This window comes from Lissotriton vulgaris, unplaced genomic scaffold (assembly GCF_964263255.1).
Source record: "Lissotriton vulgaris unplaced genomic scaffold, aLisVul1.2 SCAFFOLD_1424, whole genome shotgun sequence".
In the NCBI taxonomy this organism is placed as follows: Eukaryota; Metazoa; Chordata; class Amphibia; order Caudata; family Salamandridae; genus Lissotriton; species Lissotriton vulgaris.
The window spans coordinates 428,880-446,428 of record NW_028252076.1 but is presented as its reverse complement, the minus strand read 5'-3'; the positions used below and the strand labels follow the sequence as shown (position 1 = coordinate 446,428).

The 17,549-nt window shown below is 43.5% G+C and overlaps 1 protein-coding gene across 1 annotated transcript in view; it reads left to right on the top strand.

Annotated features, from left to right (window-relative positions):
• LOC147662684 (ATP-dependent chromatin remodeler CHD2-like) overlaps positions 1-17,549 on the top strand; it is a gene marked incomplete at its 3' end in the record, with an annotated part of 564,171 nt that overhangs the window by 172,914 nt on the left and 373,708 nt on the right. The window contains exon 7 of the mRNA XM_086950980.1: positions 14,238-14,413. Within this exon, the coding sequence (XP_086807106.1) occupies positions 14,238-14,413 (176 nt within the window). The remainder of the gene's footprint in view (positions 1-14,237; positions 14,414-17,549) is intronic.

Genomic DNA, 17,549 nt, shown 5'->3' with positions numbered 1-17,549 from the left:
AACCGGGGTTCACAGTTACATACATGTCGTGTCCCTCTAGAAGGGTGGAATGCTAACCCCGTCGCCAGAATTGGCGAGGGGTTAGTATTCCAATTCGTATGACACCTTACTCGACATGTTTTGATAAAGCGATACCAAAGATAGCAAATAACCGCGAGGATTATAATGCACTTAAGAGTATATGGTACGCGTTATCATAGAACAGCTATTAGGACTTGGTTCCGCAAGCTGCAGACGGGCTCAGCTCATGCCAGAGCACCATCTCACATAATTCCAAGCACTCTGCCTTCAGGATTGTTAAGGCCTGCCATAGGAGTGACTGATAGGAATATATGTGTCCATTTTAGGGTTAGATATAGGTATACTATATCTAAAGCAAAGGGTGATTGCACCACCTTGCCCTAGCTGTCGTGCAGCCAGTTGTGTCCGATTTAGATGGCCAGCCAGGGGTGGCATAATACATGCTGCAGCCCCTGGTAGGCCCTGGGTACACCTATGCCCTGGGTACAGGGACTGATAATGTGGCCCAGTACCAATTGGTAAATGCACCTAAGGTACACGTGTTACAATTTAGTGAGAGAACAGCTAGTCTGTGGGTCTGATTAGCAGGCCCACAGCCAGGGAAAGTCATAAACCAGTGAAGCAAAAAGCAAAAATCTGGGGTGATCATAGGATTGCAGACCCTACTCTCCTACACAAGCATTAACCACTCAAGAACCTTTTCTGCATATGCATCATGAGGTTGTTCTCCGTACCAATCCTAAATTCCTTACAAAAGTAATGTCACCCTTCCATCTCAATCAATCTGTAGAGCTGCCAGTATTCTTTTCGCAGCCACAGACAGTCGCAGAAAGAGCACTTCACACTCTAGATGTCAAAAGAGCATTGCTTTCCTACATTGAAAGAACACAATCCTTTCGTAAAAGCAAACAACTTTTTGTGTCTTTCTCACCACCTCACAAAGGTAACCCATATCAAAATCGGGGATAGCTAGGTGGATTGTCAAATGTATACAAATTTGCTTCCACAAAGCTAAACGTACATTATATATTCTTCCTAAAGCCCACTCTACTAGAAAGATAGGGGCTTCAATGGCATTTTTAGCGAACATTAGATGACATATGTAGAGCAGCCACATGGTCTACACCGCACACATTCACAAAACACTATTGTGTAGATGTGCAAACCAAACAACAAGCTACTGTGGGCCAGGCTGTACTCAAAACACTGTTTCAAATTACTGCAACAGATACGGGTGGTCGCCGCTAAGACTGGGTACTGCTATACAATCTATGCACAGTGTGTAATCTGCAGCTCATATGCCTCAAACGGAAAATGCTACTTACCGGTATGCTTCTGTTCTTGGCATGTAGAGCTGCAGAGATACACACGGCCACCCGCCTCCCCTGCTACCTTTATCTGTTCCGGTATTATCTTAATTAGATACAGCTTACATGAGCATCCTTCCTGTTTCTTACAAACTCCATCATTTCCCTACTGGCGAAAAACAATCTAAGGATGGAGCCGATGCCCATGCGCACTATTGTCCAAAGGAGGAGTCACCTATCCTGTGACTTCCAAAGACTTTTCAGCGCAAAAACAACTGCAAGCATCCGGGCCCAACACTAGGTGGCGATCTATGCACAGTGTGTAACTCTGCAGCTCTACATGCCAAGAACAGATGCATACTTGTAAGTAGCATTTTTCTTCACGTAGGCCAATCTATTACTCTTGCTACTTTTTACCCCTAACCCCTCCAAGGAAGAGGAACAACGTCACCGTCTGGACCCAAAAAGAAAGTTGTCATTCTACCTTGATCACACAAGAGAACTCAGGGTGGACGACCAACACTTCTTGGAGTAAGTCAGAGCGAAGAAAGTATTGGTCATACAGAAGAGGACCATCTCACAATGGATCCTACTCTGTATCAAAATCTGCTACCCATTGACTAAGAAGCAATCCCCTGAGAGGTTGCGTGCTCATTCCACCAGAGCTAAAGCTGCAACCACCGTGTTAGCACATGGATTTCTTGTCCTGAATATCTGCCATGTAGCAACGTGGGCTTCCCTGCAAACTTTTACCAAGCTCTACTACCTGGACAATCATGTCTGTAAGGATGGACATTTTGCCCGTTTGGTCCTGCAGGACTTTCTCATGTAAAACTAGTCTGCAGACCCACCTCCGGGGAGGTATTGCTTGGGTCTCTGTCCTAAGGTATGGAGTCTGCGGCTAGAAGTCTCTCTCAGATGAATAATTTACTTACCTTCGGTAATGCTTTATCTGGTAGGGAGACTATCTAGCCACAGATTCCTTACCAATCCACCCATCCTCCCCACTTTTCAAATGTTTTTCTAGTGAGAGGGCTTCTGAGCACTAGTTTTTCACATCAGTGGGCAGTATGTTTCGTGGCTCCGTGCTTCTGGCATGGAAAGTTGTGAAAAGTAACCAACGTCAGCGCTCTGGGGTGGCGCCTATATAGGCACCCCGCACGTCACTTTTGGCTCAGATGACGCCAACATCATCACGTGGAGCAGAACGATGCCACCTACTGGGGACACAGGGAAATTGCTCAAGAAAAATTTCCAGATCAACTTTGATGTTTGGGATAATTCTAAGGTAGGGGATCTGTAGCTAGATAGTCTCTACCAAGTAAGTAACTTGTTCAACATTAATTATGGAGAAAGGATGACACGATTATTGGTCCAGTCCAGGGTTTTTGAAAGCTTGGAATTTATTGAAGTAGAGGCAGTTATGTTGCGGTTGAGGGTTATAAGTTTGGGGAGATTGATGTTTATTGTGATGTTGAGGAGTTTGTTGAGTGATTGTTTCAGTTTATTATGGAATGTATGTTGAATGGAGGCAGTGGTGATGAGGCAGGAAATTTCCTCAGTGAACATGAGTCTAGCGGGTCTGTCCTCCACATTGAAGGAGACTTTCTGAGATATTGAGAACAGAAAGTGGCAGGTCAGTAGCTCAAATCACCTGAGCGTTGCTGAGTCACTCAGGGTGAAAGGCTTTTTAATGTCAAAGATGTAGGAAAGTGCCCCTTTTTGCATGGCTACACCCCACTATTTGCTTGACATCTGATGCAAATTGACTTAATGTGCCCTGGGTACCAGCCCATCAGGTTCCCAGGGCCTGTGTTCTTATCAAAAACTGTACCTTTGTACCCACAATTAGCATACCTCTGGCCACAGGTAAGCCCCTTGTAAAAGGTACCATGGGTACCAAGGCCGCTGTGACCAGGGAAGGTCTCTAAGGGCTGCAGCACCTATTGTGCCACCCTTAGAGAACCTGTACCATAACACCCACACCCTGCCATTGCAGGCTGCTTGTTTTGTGCTGAGAAAAGTGAAGAGGCGACATTGCACACATCCCTGTGTGCCGCAATTGCAACCCACTGCCTGAGGCTAGGTAAGACACCCCTCTAGCAGGGTATACTATTCCTCAGGTGAGATTACTGTGTCATGAGCCCTGTACCTCTATAGTGTCTATGTCCATTCTTAAACATTGCAATTGTAGTAAAAGCCATAAAGAGCATATGGTTTGGAAGTTGATCATTTCGAACTCCACAGCTCCATAATGGTTTTACCTAAACCTATGAAGTTTTGTAGCAAACGTCTCATCAAATTAAACCCACAGTGAAGCCAGTGTGGGATTTAATGTAAAATACACTCAGAGGGCATCTTAGGGATGCCCCCTGAAAATCGACCAGCCCTGGTAGGTTCCTGAATGGCTTCCTGTCATTTGCCACCGCCAGACAGGTTTCTGGACACCTGGGTAGAGAGCCTCAGCTCTCAGGGTCAGAAACAAAGCCCATCCTGGGCAGAGGTGTCAGGCCTCCTACCCCAGGATGGCGATGGTCCACGTAGGGGAAGCTTCAAAGGCCTGCCACCTTTGTTAGCTATCCCTGCCTTTTGCTGCTTCAACAACTGGGTCCCTCCCACCTTTTCTCCCCCCCACCTTGGGCTGGAGAAGCTGCAGAGAAACCAAGCTAGGAGGAGAGGTGTGCCCACCCTCATTTAGGGTAGGCGAGGTGAAGCCCACATCTTAGTCCCCTCAATCTTTAAGATAAGGGGACACAGCCAATTAGGGAGAGGCTCATGCACTCCTCCCACTGGAGGTTGGCATAATAGGAGGTGTACCCATACCAAGGAAGGGACCCATTGGTCTAGACCTGCAAATTACTTTAACGTCTCTAAATTTAGTATTTAAGGGCAACCCTGAACTTTGCATCTTAAGAGTCGAGGAAGAAAGAAGGACACCCAGGAAGAAGAGGATACTGCTTTGTCTCCAGCCCTACCAGCCTGTCCCGGCCTGACTACAGTGAAATTCCGGCATAGCCAGGAGCCCGTCTGGAGGACTTGTCTTGCAACCAACTTTAAGACTCTGTCTCCCGTGAGCACCAGATTTGCGCACCAAAGTGACACCCACAGAATCCAGATCCAGGCAGCTCTGCAATTTTACACCACTCTGCACCCGACGCCCATGGCCCAAGTGGCCCAACACTATAAGGAGGTCTCCCCTGCAATCCTGACCTGGAGCTCTAACTAATCTGCAAACCGTAAAAAGTCTTACTTACCTTGTATTGTGAGATCCCTGGTATGGTATCTAAGCATACCTCCCCGAGTAGTCGATGAAATCCAAAAGTAATCTAATAGTATTCCAAGAGTAATCAGTGTGTAATTTAACTTGCTTTGAAACCCAATACAAACCTGTAACAATTGCAATTTCACCCCCAACTGCACTTCCTTGTCAAGTTTTGCATTTGAAAGTATATTTTACTTACATGTTCCAAATCCTGCTTGGCTCTAGCAATCGAACCTAAGCATACATTTTTTTAATACTTTTCTAATTGGTCTGAAGTCTGTCTTTAAGTGTGTGCCATCGGTCTCTATTGAGGGAACGCATTAAATGCTTAACACACCCTTTGGATAAGCCCAACTTCTCACCCACACTACTACAAAGATAGCTGTTAGTACTTACTGAATTTTGCCTCTGCTGTACCTATGGGGAGACTCTGGACTCTCTGCACACTATACCTCATTCTGGTATAGTATATACAGAGCCAGCTTGCTACAAAAGAGTCTACTTCATGTATTGTGTGCACTATGTGTTAGTTAAATATTTTTGTTACAAAAGATGTGAGTGGAAGTGGGTGTGAGCCATGTCTCTGATTCAGAGCATCTATGTTCTCTGAGTTCTGCATTTTGTCTGCAGGGCTGCACAGTGTGCTCTGATGGGTATTAGTTGGAGGGCTTAGCTCATTAAGCATGCTACAGAGAGTAATGTGTTTGAAGTTATTAAAGTTTGCTATCTTGGTATTGTAAGATCTTAAAGAAGTGTAGACTACTGGTCTATGCAGAAATTCAAAAAGTATGTTTCTTAAGTAGATGGACTAATAGAATTCTCAAGATATGTCCATTGGGCACTGAAAAAATTCCACCCATGTGTGGAGATCTCGGAGCAGTTCTTTCAAAGTCATCTCTACTTAACCTTACTTTAGAGAGGCCAGGAAACATATGTGACAGACACTTTGACATGTTAATTTTTCTGCTGCCTTAAAATTATGCCACAAAAAACAGACCATTTTGCCAATGTTTATAGAATTACTTTAACATTTAAAAGGAAAAAAGGGTCGTACCCATAACAATCACTTAAAAATGAAAAGTAATCTTTTAAAAACATCCTTCACAAACACTTTTTACTTCTTTTTAAAGTAAGCTAAGGAATGTGCATAGCAATGTAGCCTATTTATAATAGGCTACATTGCTATAAGGCTGTTTATAGACTGGTAGACCGTTTCGGCCTAATTGACGTATGGGATCATACGAATCATCAAGATCCAGGGTACACTTACTTCTCACATCCACCTCAGAAGCATGTGCGGATAGATTATATGCTTGTTTATAGTGATCTAGCCTCACAATCCTCAGTTAGCAAATGTCCAAAAATCATCTCTGACCACAATGCACTTATTCTCACGACTACCATTGGAGCCTCATTTAAACAAAAAAGGCCATGGACGTTCGATCGCAAGCTTTTGTCAAATAATGATTATATTACTTTTATTAAAAGCTGGACGGAAGAATTTTTTAACATCAATTGGTTTAGTGCTTCAAGAAATTTGATTTGGGATTGTTTTAAATCGGCTCTTAGGGGGGGAAACTATCAGTTTTCAAAATAGGGCTAGGAAACAATCAAGCAATGAATATAATGTGAAGATACTAGCCCTGGCTAAGGCTGAAGAAGAGCACACTATGCAAATCTCACAGGGGCACGATGCTAAGCGCGCTCTGTATCAAGTAGCAGTGTTGAGATCAGAACTCAACTTTAGCCTTAGTCAGAAAGCGGCTCAAACATATAGGGCCCACAGGAAGGATATATATGAGAGTGGTGAAAGGGTTGGCAGACAGCTTGCTCTACGCACACGGCAGAAGAACGTATTTAATAACATCAGCTCCATACAGGACAATGGGCAGACCTACACACAAACCTCAGATATTATTTATATGTTTCAGCAATACTATCAGAAACTTTATACTGAGGATTTGGCTACAACGGAAAATGACTCATATGTATATCTTAATAACCCAGAGACTGTGAGACTTCTAGACTATAATTCCCGGGAAAATCTAGAAAAGGAGATTACGCTGGCTGAGGTGCTGGCTGCTCTGTCGTCACTCTCATCGGGCAAAGCCGCCGGCCCTGACAAAATACTGCTTGACCTTTATAAAATATTAAGTCATCAACTTGGTCCCCTACTTCATGACTTATTCTTAGGGATGTACAATGGAATGGGGTTCCCCCCCCCGAGTCATGGAACGAGACTAATATAATTGCCTTCCCTAGAAAAGGTAAATCCCCCGAGTAACTTACCTCTTATTGTCCTATCTCGCTAATCAATTCGGACTCCAAATTATATGCCAAATTGATGGCCGCTAGACTAAGTGGGTTCATTGTACTCCTGGTCTCCACGTGGAAGCATGGCTTTGTCCCTGGTAAGGGTACTACTGATCATACACGTAGGGCTATTACCCAATTTGATGCCATGTCTGTTACGGGGGTCGGATGTCAATGATCCTACTAGATGCCGAAAAGGCCTTCAATCGTGTCTCATGGAATTCCCTCTCGGCGGTCATGGCATGAAACAATTTTGGCCCCAAATTTATGAATTCTATTAAATCCATGTATCTATCCCCCCAAGGCAAAGCTGCAGATGATGGGTTTGGAATCTGGCTACATCAATATTTCCAGGGGCACCAGGCAAGGGTGTCCCTGTTTGCGCTTTATGTAAATCCTCTAATCTTAAAATTTCTTAAGAATCCGGCAATTAAACCTGTTGTTTGTGGCCGATTCGAGACGAAAGTATTGGCATATGCCGATGACATCGCGATTATTACACCTGATCCAATCGAAGCAATGAATGAAATTGAGAATATTACATTTGACTATGGTAATTACTCGGGATACTCCCTTAATAAGTGGAAGACAGTTATAATATGCACGGACAATATTGTCTGCCCTGATCAAAGGAGAGCCAATAAAGCAACTTATCTGGGAGTCAGTATTAGTTCTAATATCAAATTCATACCTAACCTTAATTTTGACCCCCTCTTTGATAATATTAAAAAAGATTTGGATCGGGTAAATAGTCTCCACCTGTCAATTATAGGTAGAGGCAATTTTTTAAAAATGAATGTGTTACCCAGATGTTTATACCTATTCCGAGCAATCCCCCTCGCTATTGATGATAAGATATTAAAAGCACTTAATTCTCTTATGTTTAAATTTGTATGGCAGCAAGGTAAGATCAGGAGATCTCATAAACTTCTTTCACTACCACAGAACAGAGGCGGGCTTGCTATACCTAATATCATCTTATATTATTGGGCAACATTTCTTCAACAAGCCGCCCCTTTGGTTAGCTTCTCTACCGATGAAATCAATATGGACACTAGCTCAATACCTTAGATATATGAGCTTGTACTTGGGCAGAAAGCGAAAGGTCTTTTTCTAAAGGAAACAGATGCGATTTATTACAAAGAAAATCATAAATTTGTAATCATAACCAGTGCCTGGAGGGTATGGGACAAGGTTACTAAGCATATGCACATTGGCAAAATCAATAAGTATACACCTCAAATGTCACTCAAATGTCACAATGGGTTTGGATTTTGACGTTATAGCTAGGAAATGGGAAAGGCTTGGAATCAGAACAGTTAATGATTTTTTGTTAAAAGAATTTGAAACTACTTTTTTAGATTTAAAGCTGAAGTATCATTTGTCCAATGGAGATTATCTTAAATTTGCACAGGTGCATGCTAAGCTTAAAGCAAAGGAATCAACCATCTGTTTGCTAAAAATTGAAATCATTGATGCAATGAATAGATCTAATACCAGGATTGGAACACTGTACAATATTTTATTGACCAGAATTCAAGACGATCTGGAAAAAGTTGTAGTAAAGTGGGCGGCTAAATTAGCTAACCCTAATGTCGACATCGACAGAGTTTTAGAATTGACCCATCACCTTCTTATATCTAGTAATCTTAAAGCACAACTTTTTAAAACTGTATTTAGTCTCTATTACACTCCTGCTAAATTATACGCATGGGGTAAAAAGGAGAACGATCTTTGTCCTAGATGTTTACAGGGTCCAGCTACTTTAATTCACATGTTTAGTAATTGTTGCGAGCTTGCTCTAATTAAAAGTATGATATCTGATTTTTGGGAAGAGCTGTTTGGGCATAAAATCTCTGATTCGGAAACACTTTACGTATTGGGTTATGATAACTCTCTGAGCCTATCAAGAAGCGAAGAAAGACTCTTATTTATAGGCACAGTGGTATTAAGAATGATCCTGTCCGCACGATGGAAGGAGTCTGATCCACCTTGCTTCCAGATGTGGCTAGCCCGCCTTTTGGCGGTTTTTAGTTATGAAACTGCCATATATGCCACAAGTGGCCCCAAAGCAAAGAAATTGGGGGAGGCAATATGGCTCCCAGTCACTAACTGGAAAGCTGGTATAAGCCCGTCTTTTAATGGTAGCATTCATAGCTGAAGAAATATACGGAAGACAACAATTTTGCTGGTTGAAATTATGAATGTTTTACATAATCAAGTTTAAGTTTGTGTTATTAATGTAATCTTCCTTTTTCAGCCCACCTGCCTCTTTATTACTATCCATGTACAGCATCCAGTTTTATTTTCTGAACTATTGGTATTGTTTATAATGTGTTTTGTTGCTTCTTTTTTCTGACTCTTGTATGTCCTGGTTCAATAAAAACATTTTTAAAAAAAGTAATCTAGCCTATTTAGGTTTGCTGCAGCATAGAAATAATGTAAATATGACACCACACCTTTAAGGTCCTTGTAGGAAAGGGCCTCTTTTGACATGGTTATCCCCCACTTTTTGCCTGGTATCTTGTGCAAATTTGACTTAAAGAGTGATGGGTTCCTGCTCACCAAGTCCCCAGCACTATTGTTCTTTCCTTAAACTGTACTTCTGTTCCACAGTTGGTAACCCTTTAGGAACCCTGTAAGTCCCTAGTAAATGGTACCCCTTGGGCCTAGGACATTGGACCTAAAGAGGGTCCCAAAAAGGCTGCAGCACGAATTGTACCACCCTAAGGGACCCCCCTCACCAAGCTCATGCAAACTGCCATTGCAACCTGCGTATCTTGGTGCAGAGAAAACCAAAGAGAAGAATCGACATGGCACACATCCCTATGTTCCATGCCTACCTCGCACTGCCTATGGTATAGGAAAGTCACCCCTAAAGCAGGGTGCACTATACCCATATGTGGGCATAATTGCAGGAGTTGATCTGTCCCTGTGATATCTAAGCTCACAGTTGGATATTACCAGTGCACAGGGAAGTGATGGTGAGTACATAGGCTGGACACTCATGATTACGAGTTGGCCAGCTACATGATGGCTTCACTGTAATCCAGGGGATTTGGTACCAAACATCTCATCTTAATAAACCCACACTTGATAATCGATGCACCCAGAGAGCACTTTAGAGGTGCCTTCTGAAAACTGACCATACAGCCAACATAGTGAGGTTTCTGACCTCCTGAGATGACGGCCTAGGCTCTTGGAGGCCAGGAACATAGCCCGCTCTCTGGGCAAAGGTGCTCACACCTCCTCCACGCAGGATGTTCATTCCAGGGTGGGAAATTTCAAAGGCTAGCAGTACCCTTTCTTCAATCTTTGGAAGTTTAGTTTTCACTAGGGTAGTTAGGTGCAGCACCACACTACACCTAGTTTACCATGTCTTTAGTTGGGGAAGTCAGTAGGTTCCAACCCTCTAGATACAGTTGTCTTAAGTTCCAAAAACATGGAACCCTGGCTGCATTCAGCAAGTTAAATACACGCTTTCACCCCCATAAAGAGCAACTCTTTAGAGATGCTCCTGCAGTATGACCTCCAGAATCCTGGACGGCCAAAAAAGCAGGATAACTCTGAGTTGGTGGAAGCTAAAGAAGAAGGGTCTGGGGTGGCTCATCCTAGTGACCCCAATCCTGATCCTGACCACGAGTAGTCTGAAGATACCACACTGGTAGCTCTAATCTCCACGGGAATGGGTCATATAACTTAGAAGAGGCACCCAAGAGGTAGGTACCCCTTTGTTCCTCCTGGGAGGGTAAAAGATTTCAAGGGAGGTCTAAGTCCTCCTCTGTCAATTCCAGTGCCTCTAATACTTCTATAGGGACGGCCATCTCTAGTAAGAAGGCGGCTTCCTTAGAGATGGTATACCACCTGCTAAAACTTGAGAGAGCTAGGCTCAGGCTCAAGAATGATCAGTTGGCCCTTGATAAGGAGACCCTGGAAGTACAGAGGGTTAGGAAGAATTAGGGATTAGAGCCCCATGATGGCAGCACTAGTGAACCTAGGGTCAGGGATCAATCTTTTGATGTTAAGAACCTGAGCAGGATAGTACCCCTTACCAGGAGGGTGATGGTCTCCATAAATAAATCACTGCCTTCAAGAGGGCCTGTAAAGTACAGAACGTCCCTCAAGGAAAGTGTGAAGCTAATCTGTGGCGCTCCTGTGATAGCAAAGGCATAGACAATCTCCTCACTGTAAAGGAGGAAGATGTTGACAACTATACAGTCTTGACGAGTTGCCTCATAGATGGGTTTGGTTTAACCACTGAGCACTACAGGGTTAAGTTTAGGGACACACAGAAGGCACACACCCAAGACTGGGTTGGCTTTGTAGACAGTGCTCTTAAGGCTGTGGAAGACGGGCTTCATGTAAGAAATGTGCATGATTACACAGGAGTTTACAAATTACTAGTGAGGGAGCACATCCTTAATAGTTGTTAATAGCAACTGCATCAGTACCTGGTAGACTGATCTGACCTCAACCCAAGAATTTGGAAAGAAGTCAGACAAATGGGTCTGTAACAGAGTTAAGATGAAGCCTAAGGTGGTGGTGACCATAAGAAAGATTCTTCCAAGGCCCAAGAGAAAGGTGGGGAAACATCTAAAAAGAAAACCTCTGAAGGTCCACAAAAGTCTTCCTCTGGAGGTGGGTCCCAATACTCTTCCTCTCCTGGTAAGAAACCCTATTGCTATTTCTGCAAAGAGAAAGGCTATGAGGCAAGGGATTCTAATTGCGCCAAGGCCCGCAACAAGGAAACCACTACTATTACTACACCCCCTAAGTAGTAGGCATGCACCCAAAACTTTAGTTGGGTTCTCATGGGGTACTGAGGTGGATTCTGGCCTAGCCAGATCACCTACCTAGGCCACATTAGTATGTGATGGTGGCATGGGTTTTGCCACTTTTACTGTAAGTCCCAATACCTTGGGCAAGAAAATTCAGGAGCCTCTGATCAATTGTCAGAAGCTGTAGCCTGTAGGGACACAGGGGGCAGTGTCGCCATGGTGACAGGAGATCTTGGGTACATGTACCAAGTGACCACCACTGATGAAGTCAGAACAGATCACCCCATGGCTGGGGAAGGGTAACTGGCCCTAAAAGGTTTGCAGTGTCCCCCAACCTGCCTGTAGATTGCTTGCTGGGCAATGATCTAGCTATTTCAGACTGGGCCGAAGTAAAACTCTGGGCCCATCTAGAGATGATAGGCCTCCCTGAGCAGATTGGTGTGGCCCACTAGGTCACAAGTCCAATCACAAAGAAACCCTGAAGCAGTGGAGCCTGAATGAATGTCCCACCCAGCTCCAACAGAGAGCACAAGGTAGAAAGAGTAGTCGTCCTCTCCCAGACTGTAGGTGAGTGTCAGCCTCCTCAGGGAACTGATGCTACCCCTTGTAAAGAACCTACCCGAGAAGCGGTCAGGTTGTCCTTGAAGAGCCACTGAGGGCATGGGAGTCTTCTAAGAAAGTACCAAGTTGGAGCAAGTATCCTGCCCCTCTCTGCCAGGCCTGAGCCAGCCAGATGCTGCAGAGGCCAGGGATGTCAGTGAGCCCCATAGGGCCTACTGCCAAGGGGAATCCCCTCATCCACAGATTAGGGACCCCCAGCCTAATATTACTAGCCAGGTGGATAGTCTTCAGCAATCTGAGGGATCCCTCTTAAGGCATCACTCCTGAACTTTCCGACATCGGTGGCAAGTCTCGACTTCGGTCGCAGTTCACATTCCAATTTTTTAGTATATGGTTTGGCCTTCCCGTGGAGACCACTGTCTATTGTGCTTACTTACCTATTTGCAATTGGCGTATTATTGTGTATTGTGTTTAAATCTCCAGGTAGGAGATATACCAATGTGTTAGTGAATGCTTTTTAATAAATATAACTATTTTTATATACACTATGTAGTTCTTTTTCGCTTAACCTACTCTGCATGATTAGATCTGGTAAAACAAACTGCTTAACACTCCTTTGAGATAAACCTAAAGGCACCTCCCCACAGCTACCACTTTGAGAGATTTCTATGGTTGTCTAAGACCATTAAAGTCACCATAAGGGTTGCCCGGATTAGTGCAAGGCGCTTTACTTAATAAGTGTGCATCATATACTGAGCCCTGACTTTCAACACTGGATGGTCGTCAATGACTCAAGCCGGTCTTGCCGCTTGACCCCACAACACCGTGGATTCTACAGAATAAGAGTTTATGAACAATAACGTTTTGGAGGTCAGATTATGCAGTTCTGTGAAGACTGTCCGCGTGTTTGAGTAGTTCCACTATGACAGCTACTCCTGTAATGTGCAGAATGGGCACTGGGTCTTATATGAAGAGCCCAACTACAGAATTTGTCAGTACTACCGGAGAACCTGCGAGTACAGGAGATTCAGCGACTGGGGACCCTCAAGCCCCAAGGTTGGATGCCTCAGGAGAGTTCAAGATCTTTACTTAGATACTTTGGATGTTCTGCCTCAACAGGAGTGGATGATCTGACTGCACTCTGTCGATGACTCTGGGACACTCCATAGAGTAGCTGTGCGCTCTACAAGTCTCATTTCTTTCATTCATTCGGGTCCTCTTCCCCAGTGGGATGGGCTTGCTATTCTGTTCTATGCTTATGACTGTTGATGAGGATTCCCTTGAAGAGAAGAAAGTTACTTACCTGTAATCCTAATTCTCTTCCAGAGGAATGATAAAGAAAGTCATAAACAGCCCTCCCACTTCCCCGGACCAGAACTACTACAGCTCTGAACAAATCTTTAACCAGGATCCTCTAATTTCTGTAAATATGACCTGATCGAACTGTCCCACATGATGCATGATAGGATGCATGGTTTATTGTGAGGTTCGTAAAGGAACAGTACCAGTTTTCTCTCCTATGCTTTGCATTGCAGCCTATTGGTTAATTATGTCACACATTTCCTTTCCTTTTCTGTTGAGAGAGGTGTGTAAAAGTTTCTATGGTCACTTTTTTGCCATCAACTTGTTTTTGTGTAATTGCCTTCTTTTTTTAGAATGAATACTCAATGACTTCTGGCCATTTTTAGCCTTCCTTTAGATTGCAAACATATATGTGAGGAACTGTTGCACAAAGTTTGATATACATATGTATAATTTTTGTAAGTGCACCAGGATCCTGGCACGTTGACAGGACTATTCAGTGCTTATGACTTTAATGAGGATTCCCTGGAAGAGAACTAGGATTACAGGTGATAATCTTGTCCTTATTTTTTTCTTCTCAACCAGTTACATATTGTGCGTCTGGTTTAAATTTCTTGTCAAATGTAAAGTTGTAGTAGTGTAAAAGCCCAAGATTGGAAGTAATGACTGGGTAACTTAATTTAATTCCATTAGGCGCAGGCGAATGATAGTGAATCTGATGCTGAATCAAAGCAAAAAGCACAGCATTCTTCTGGTTCAGAGAGCTACTCAGATGACTCGGATGATGAAAAAAGACCTAAACGGAGAGGACGTCCTCGAAGTGTAAGGAAAGACACTGTGGAGGGATTTACAGATGCAGAAATCAGAAGGTGAATGCTTAAATCAAAGTTAAGAATGTGCTTGATTAGTATCTTTAATTTGTCAATAGTACATTCTTGGTCAGGGCTGTTATAGCTCACCACTGACAAATGCGATGTGATAGGGGTATTGGGCTTGAATGCATGTAAAGCGGGCTTAGTCTCCATACTTTTGAGGTGGGTAAATTAGGTTATTTGAAATTTGACAATTTGAATGTTAACACTTCGGGTGAAGACAAAATACAAAGCAGTACCTGTTGACCCACTCTACATTAACGCTCACCTGCCACCTGATTACCTATTAGTGCTTATGGCTAGAAAGAGAGTCTTTGCACAGTGAAATGTTGACGCTCCACCACCAGATAAAGAGAGACTCAAAACAGAGTTAGCAGGAAAAAGGTTAGCAGTAGGAGCAGCAACATAGTGGTGGTTCGCTGTCATAGTTAGCTTTCTCCCCAGGTATGACAGATACCACTGGGAGGAGACGAAGTTGCTCATTAAATATCTCCCTGCAGTCTATTACAAGCGTGGCAAGAAGGTGTTTCAGGAAAGCAAGATAGGTCCAATGCAAAAAAGTTGTGCCTTAGATGCAGCAGTCACTCAAGAATATCAGTTTGTGCAGCCTGCATTCTCTTCTAGATTCTCTCTTCTAGTGGTTGGGCCCGGAAGTGTTTCATTTCAAAACTTTTGTATTGCGAGTGGGAGTTGACATAGGCTAAGCCTTAGTCTGACATGGACCATAAGGCCACAATGTCCCTGTGTGTGCCCACTGTCTTGGATTTTTTTTCCTCCATTGGATAGAGAGCTGCATCGAGAGAGCTCTTGAAGAATTAGCCTCAGTCTGTCAAGAGATTTGCAAAGTGGCAGAGATGGTCGCGGAAACTGATGCTAGATCGAGGTTCTGTTTTTTTTTTTTTTAAGAGGTGGCGGGATTTAGTGCAATCGAAGAATGGTGGCTGTCAGCATGGGATCCCTAAAGTTCTTCGACACCATGTTTAGATTATGAGCATACTCTTTAAACTTTGCCCGAACTGCCCTAAGTTTAGCCTAAACAGCTAGCATACAGTATGTGTTTTGTGTGTCCCCAGAGACCATATGTTGGAAGATTGGTTTGTTTTATTGTTCTTCAAGCCCAAGACTTTTGTCCATAGAGACAAGATACTTAGAACACATTGGATGGTTGCTGCCCTGGCTGGGTCGCAGAGTTAGAAAAGCAGAGAAGGGATGCGGGGCTTGGTCCAGACAAGTACAGCGGAATCCCTGTGACGAGCACCTGAGTAGAGCACTGTCCTGAGCCCTGGAGCAGTATCCTAACAGAATTTCTCAGTAATGTTTTTTGAGCTACATGGAGGTGATGACCCAGACATTTTCTTAGAACATCAAGCCACCCTCTAACCAGCACAATTAGGATGCCCCTGGCCAACTCTAGAAATCTTCAAAAGTTGTGGCTTAGTTCTTTACGCATCCTTCAACAGTTGAGCGTCGCACCCTTCAGAAGTTGAGCATCGCACCATTCAGAAGTCAACTGCACTCCTTATGCCGCTCACCCTGGGAGAGCTTAAAGGATGATGGAGCTTGCGACTCCGAAAATAACAGTAGCTATGGAGGACTGGAAATAATCTCAGATTCAACTGTTGGTAAGATTCATCTAACAATACCTGAAGAGTACACAGCAAGTGAATGGAACAGGGGCTGAGCACAAAAGAGGCTCTATGTGGGGGACGAAATAATGAAAGTTTAAAAAGGGGAGAAGTGTCCAAAAAAACCAAACATTAATGTTTAATCCGGCACCAGAGTATTACCAACCCCATGAAAATAGAATTGTAGCCTTAAACTATGGCAGCCATGTTAGAATGAGATCAATCAAATGTATTCCAACACTATAAGAGCATTTTGGAGAGTGTGATGAGATCACAGGAATAGCTCTTGCCCCATGAAATCTGTAGAACTCTGTCTATGATAACTGACCACTAAAATAAATGATGCAACAAACTCCTGATGCTCTGACTGTGATAGAGAGCTAGAGGCTTCAGAAATAGTGCAACAGGTCACATTTTATAAACCGTCAGTATGTCCACCTGTATGATATCTGTCAAAAGCTAAGCCTGTGAGATAGTTTGTCTTTTCAGAAGCAGTGACCAAATGCCTGCAGGTGATACTAGAATCTGCAGACATGTTGACTGCACTGGACATGCCGGACTCTGCCCTTGCCAAGTTGCTGAAGTACCTGGCTGAAATCAAATTCTTTACAGACTTGGTAACAACCATGGCCCATGCAGGTAAGAGATTGGTGGGGCTGGGTGGGGTTGCTGGGGTGTATTTCGGCAGACGACACTGAGGGAAAATTATTTGTTATTTAATTTTCCCTTGTGATAGTCTGTCGAATCCCCCACAACCCGGCCCCACCGCTCTTACAAGCATGGGTCGCGGCTGCTTGGTAAATACAGCAGTTTGAGCCACAACTGCAGTAGTATAATTGAAGTATTTTCCAATAAATCCAAGATGAGGAATAGTTCATAAAATGAAGTTTAATCCAGGAATAAAAGATCCCATCCACATACATTGCCAGCAGACATCAACTGACTGAAATTAGAACATATCCATGACAACATTGGCTGTCATAACTAATGACATCCTTAAGATTCTATTAAAGCTGCAGTGTTAAATATTACAATAATCTTTAAGAGGGGGAGCACTGCTTTCTGGACACAGATCACATCCATAGACAGGAAGGTCCCTGATATAGAAACCCACCTAAACAGCCAACGTGATTGAGGTAGTAAGATTTGGTGTCTACTCAAGAACACTAGACTTGGAAAAACCAACAGAATCAGTGCCTCCACCTCAGTGGAACCTCAATCTTGCTTTATCAGGGTTCATGGAGGCACCATTTGAGCCTGTGTACTAGGCTCCACTTAAACACCTCACATTAAAAACTGTTTTATTAGTGGTAGTCACAAGAGTAACCTAGCTACAGGCACTCAAAGTACAAGAGCCATACACAAGGATAAGGTGATCATGAAAGTAAACCCTATGTTGTTGCTGAAAGTGGTGTTAATTTTTCGCATTAACTAATGCACAACTCAACCGGTGTTCTTCCAGAGGCCCTCCAATGAAGTTGAAAGACTCTTGCACACCGTGTATGTAA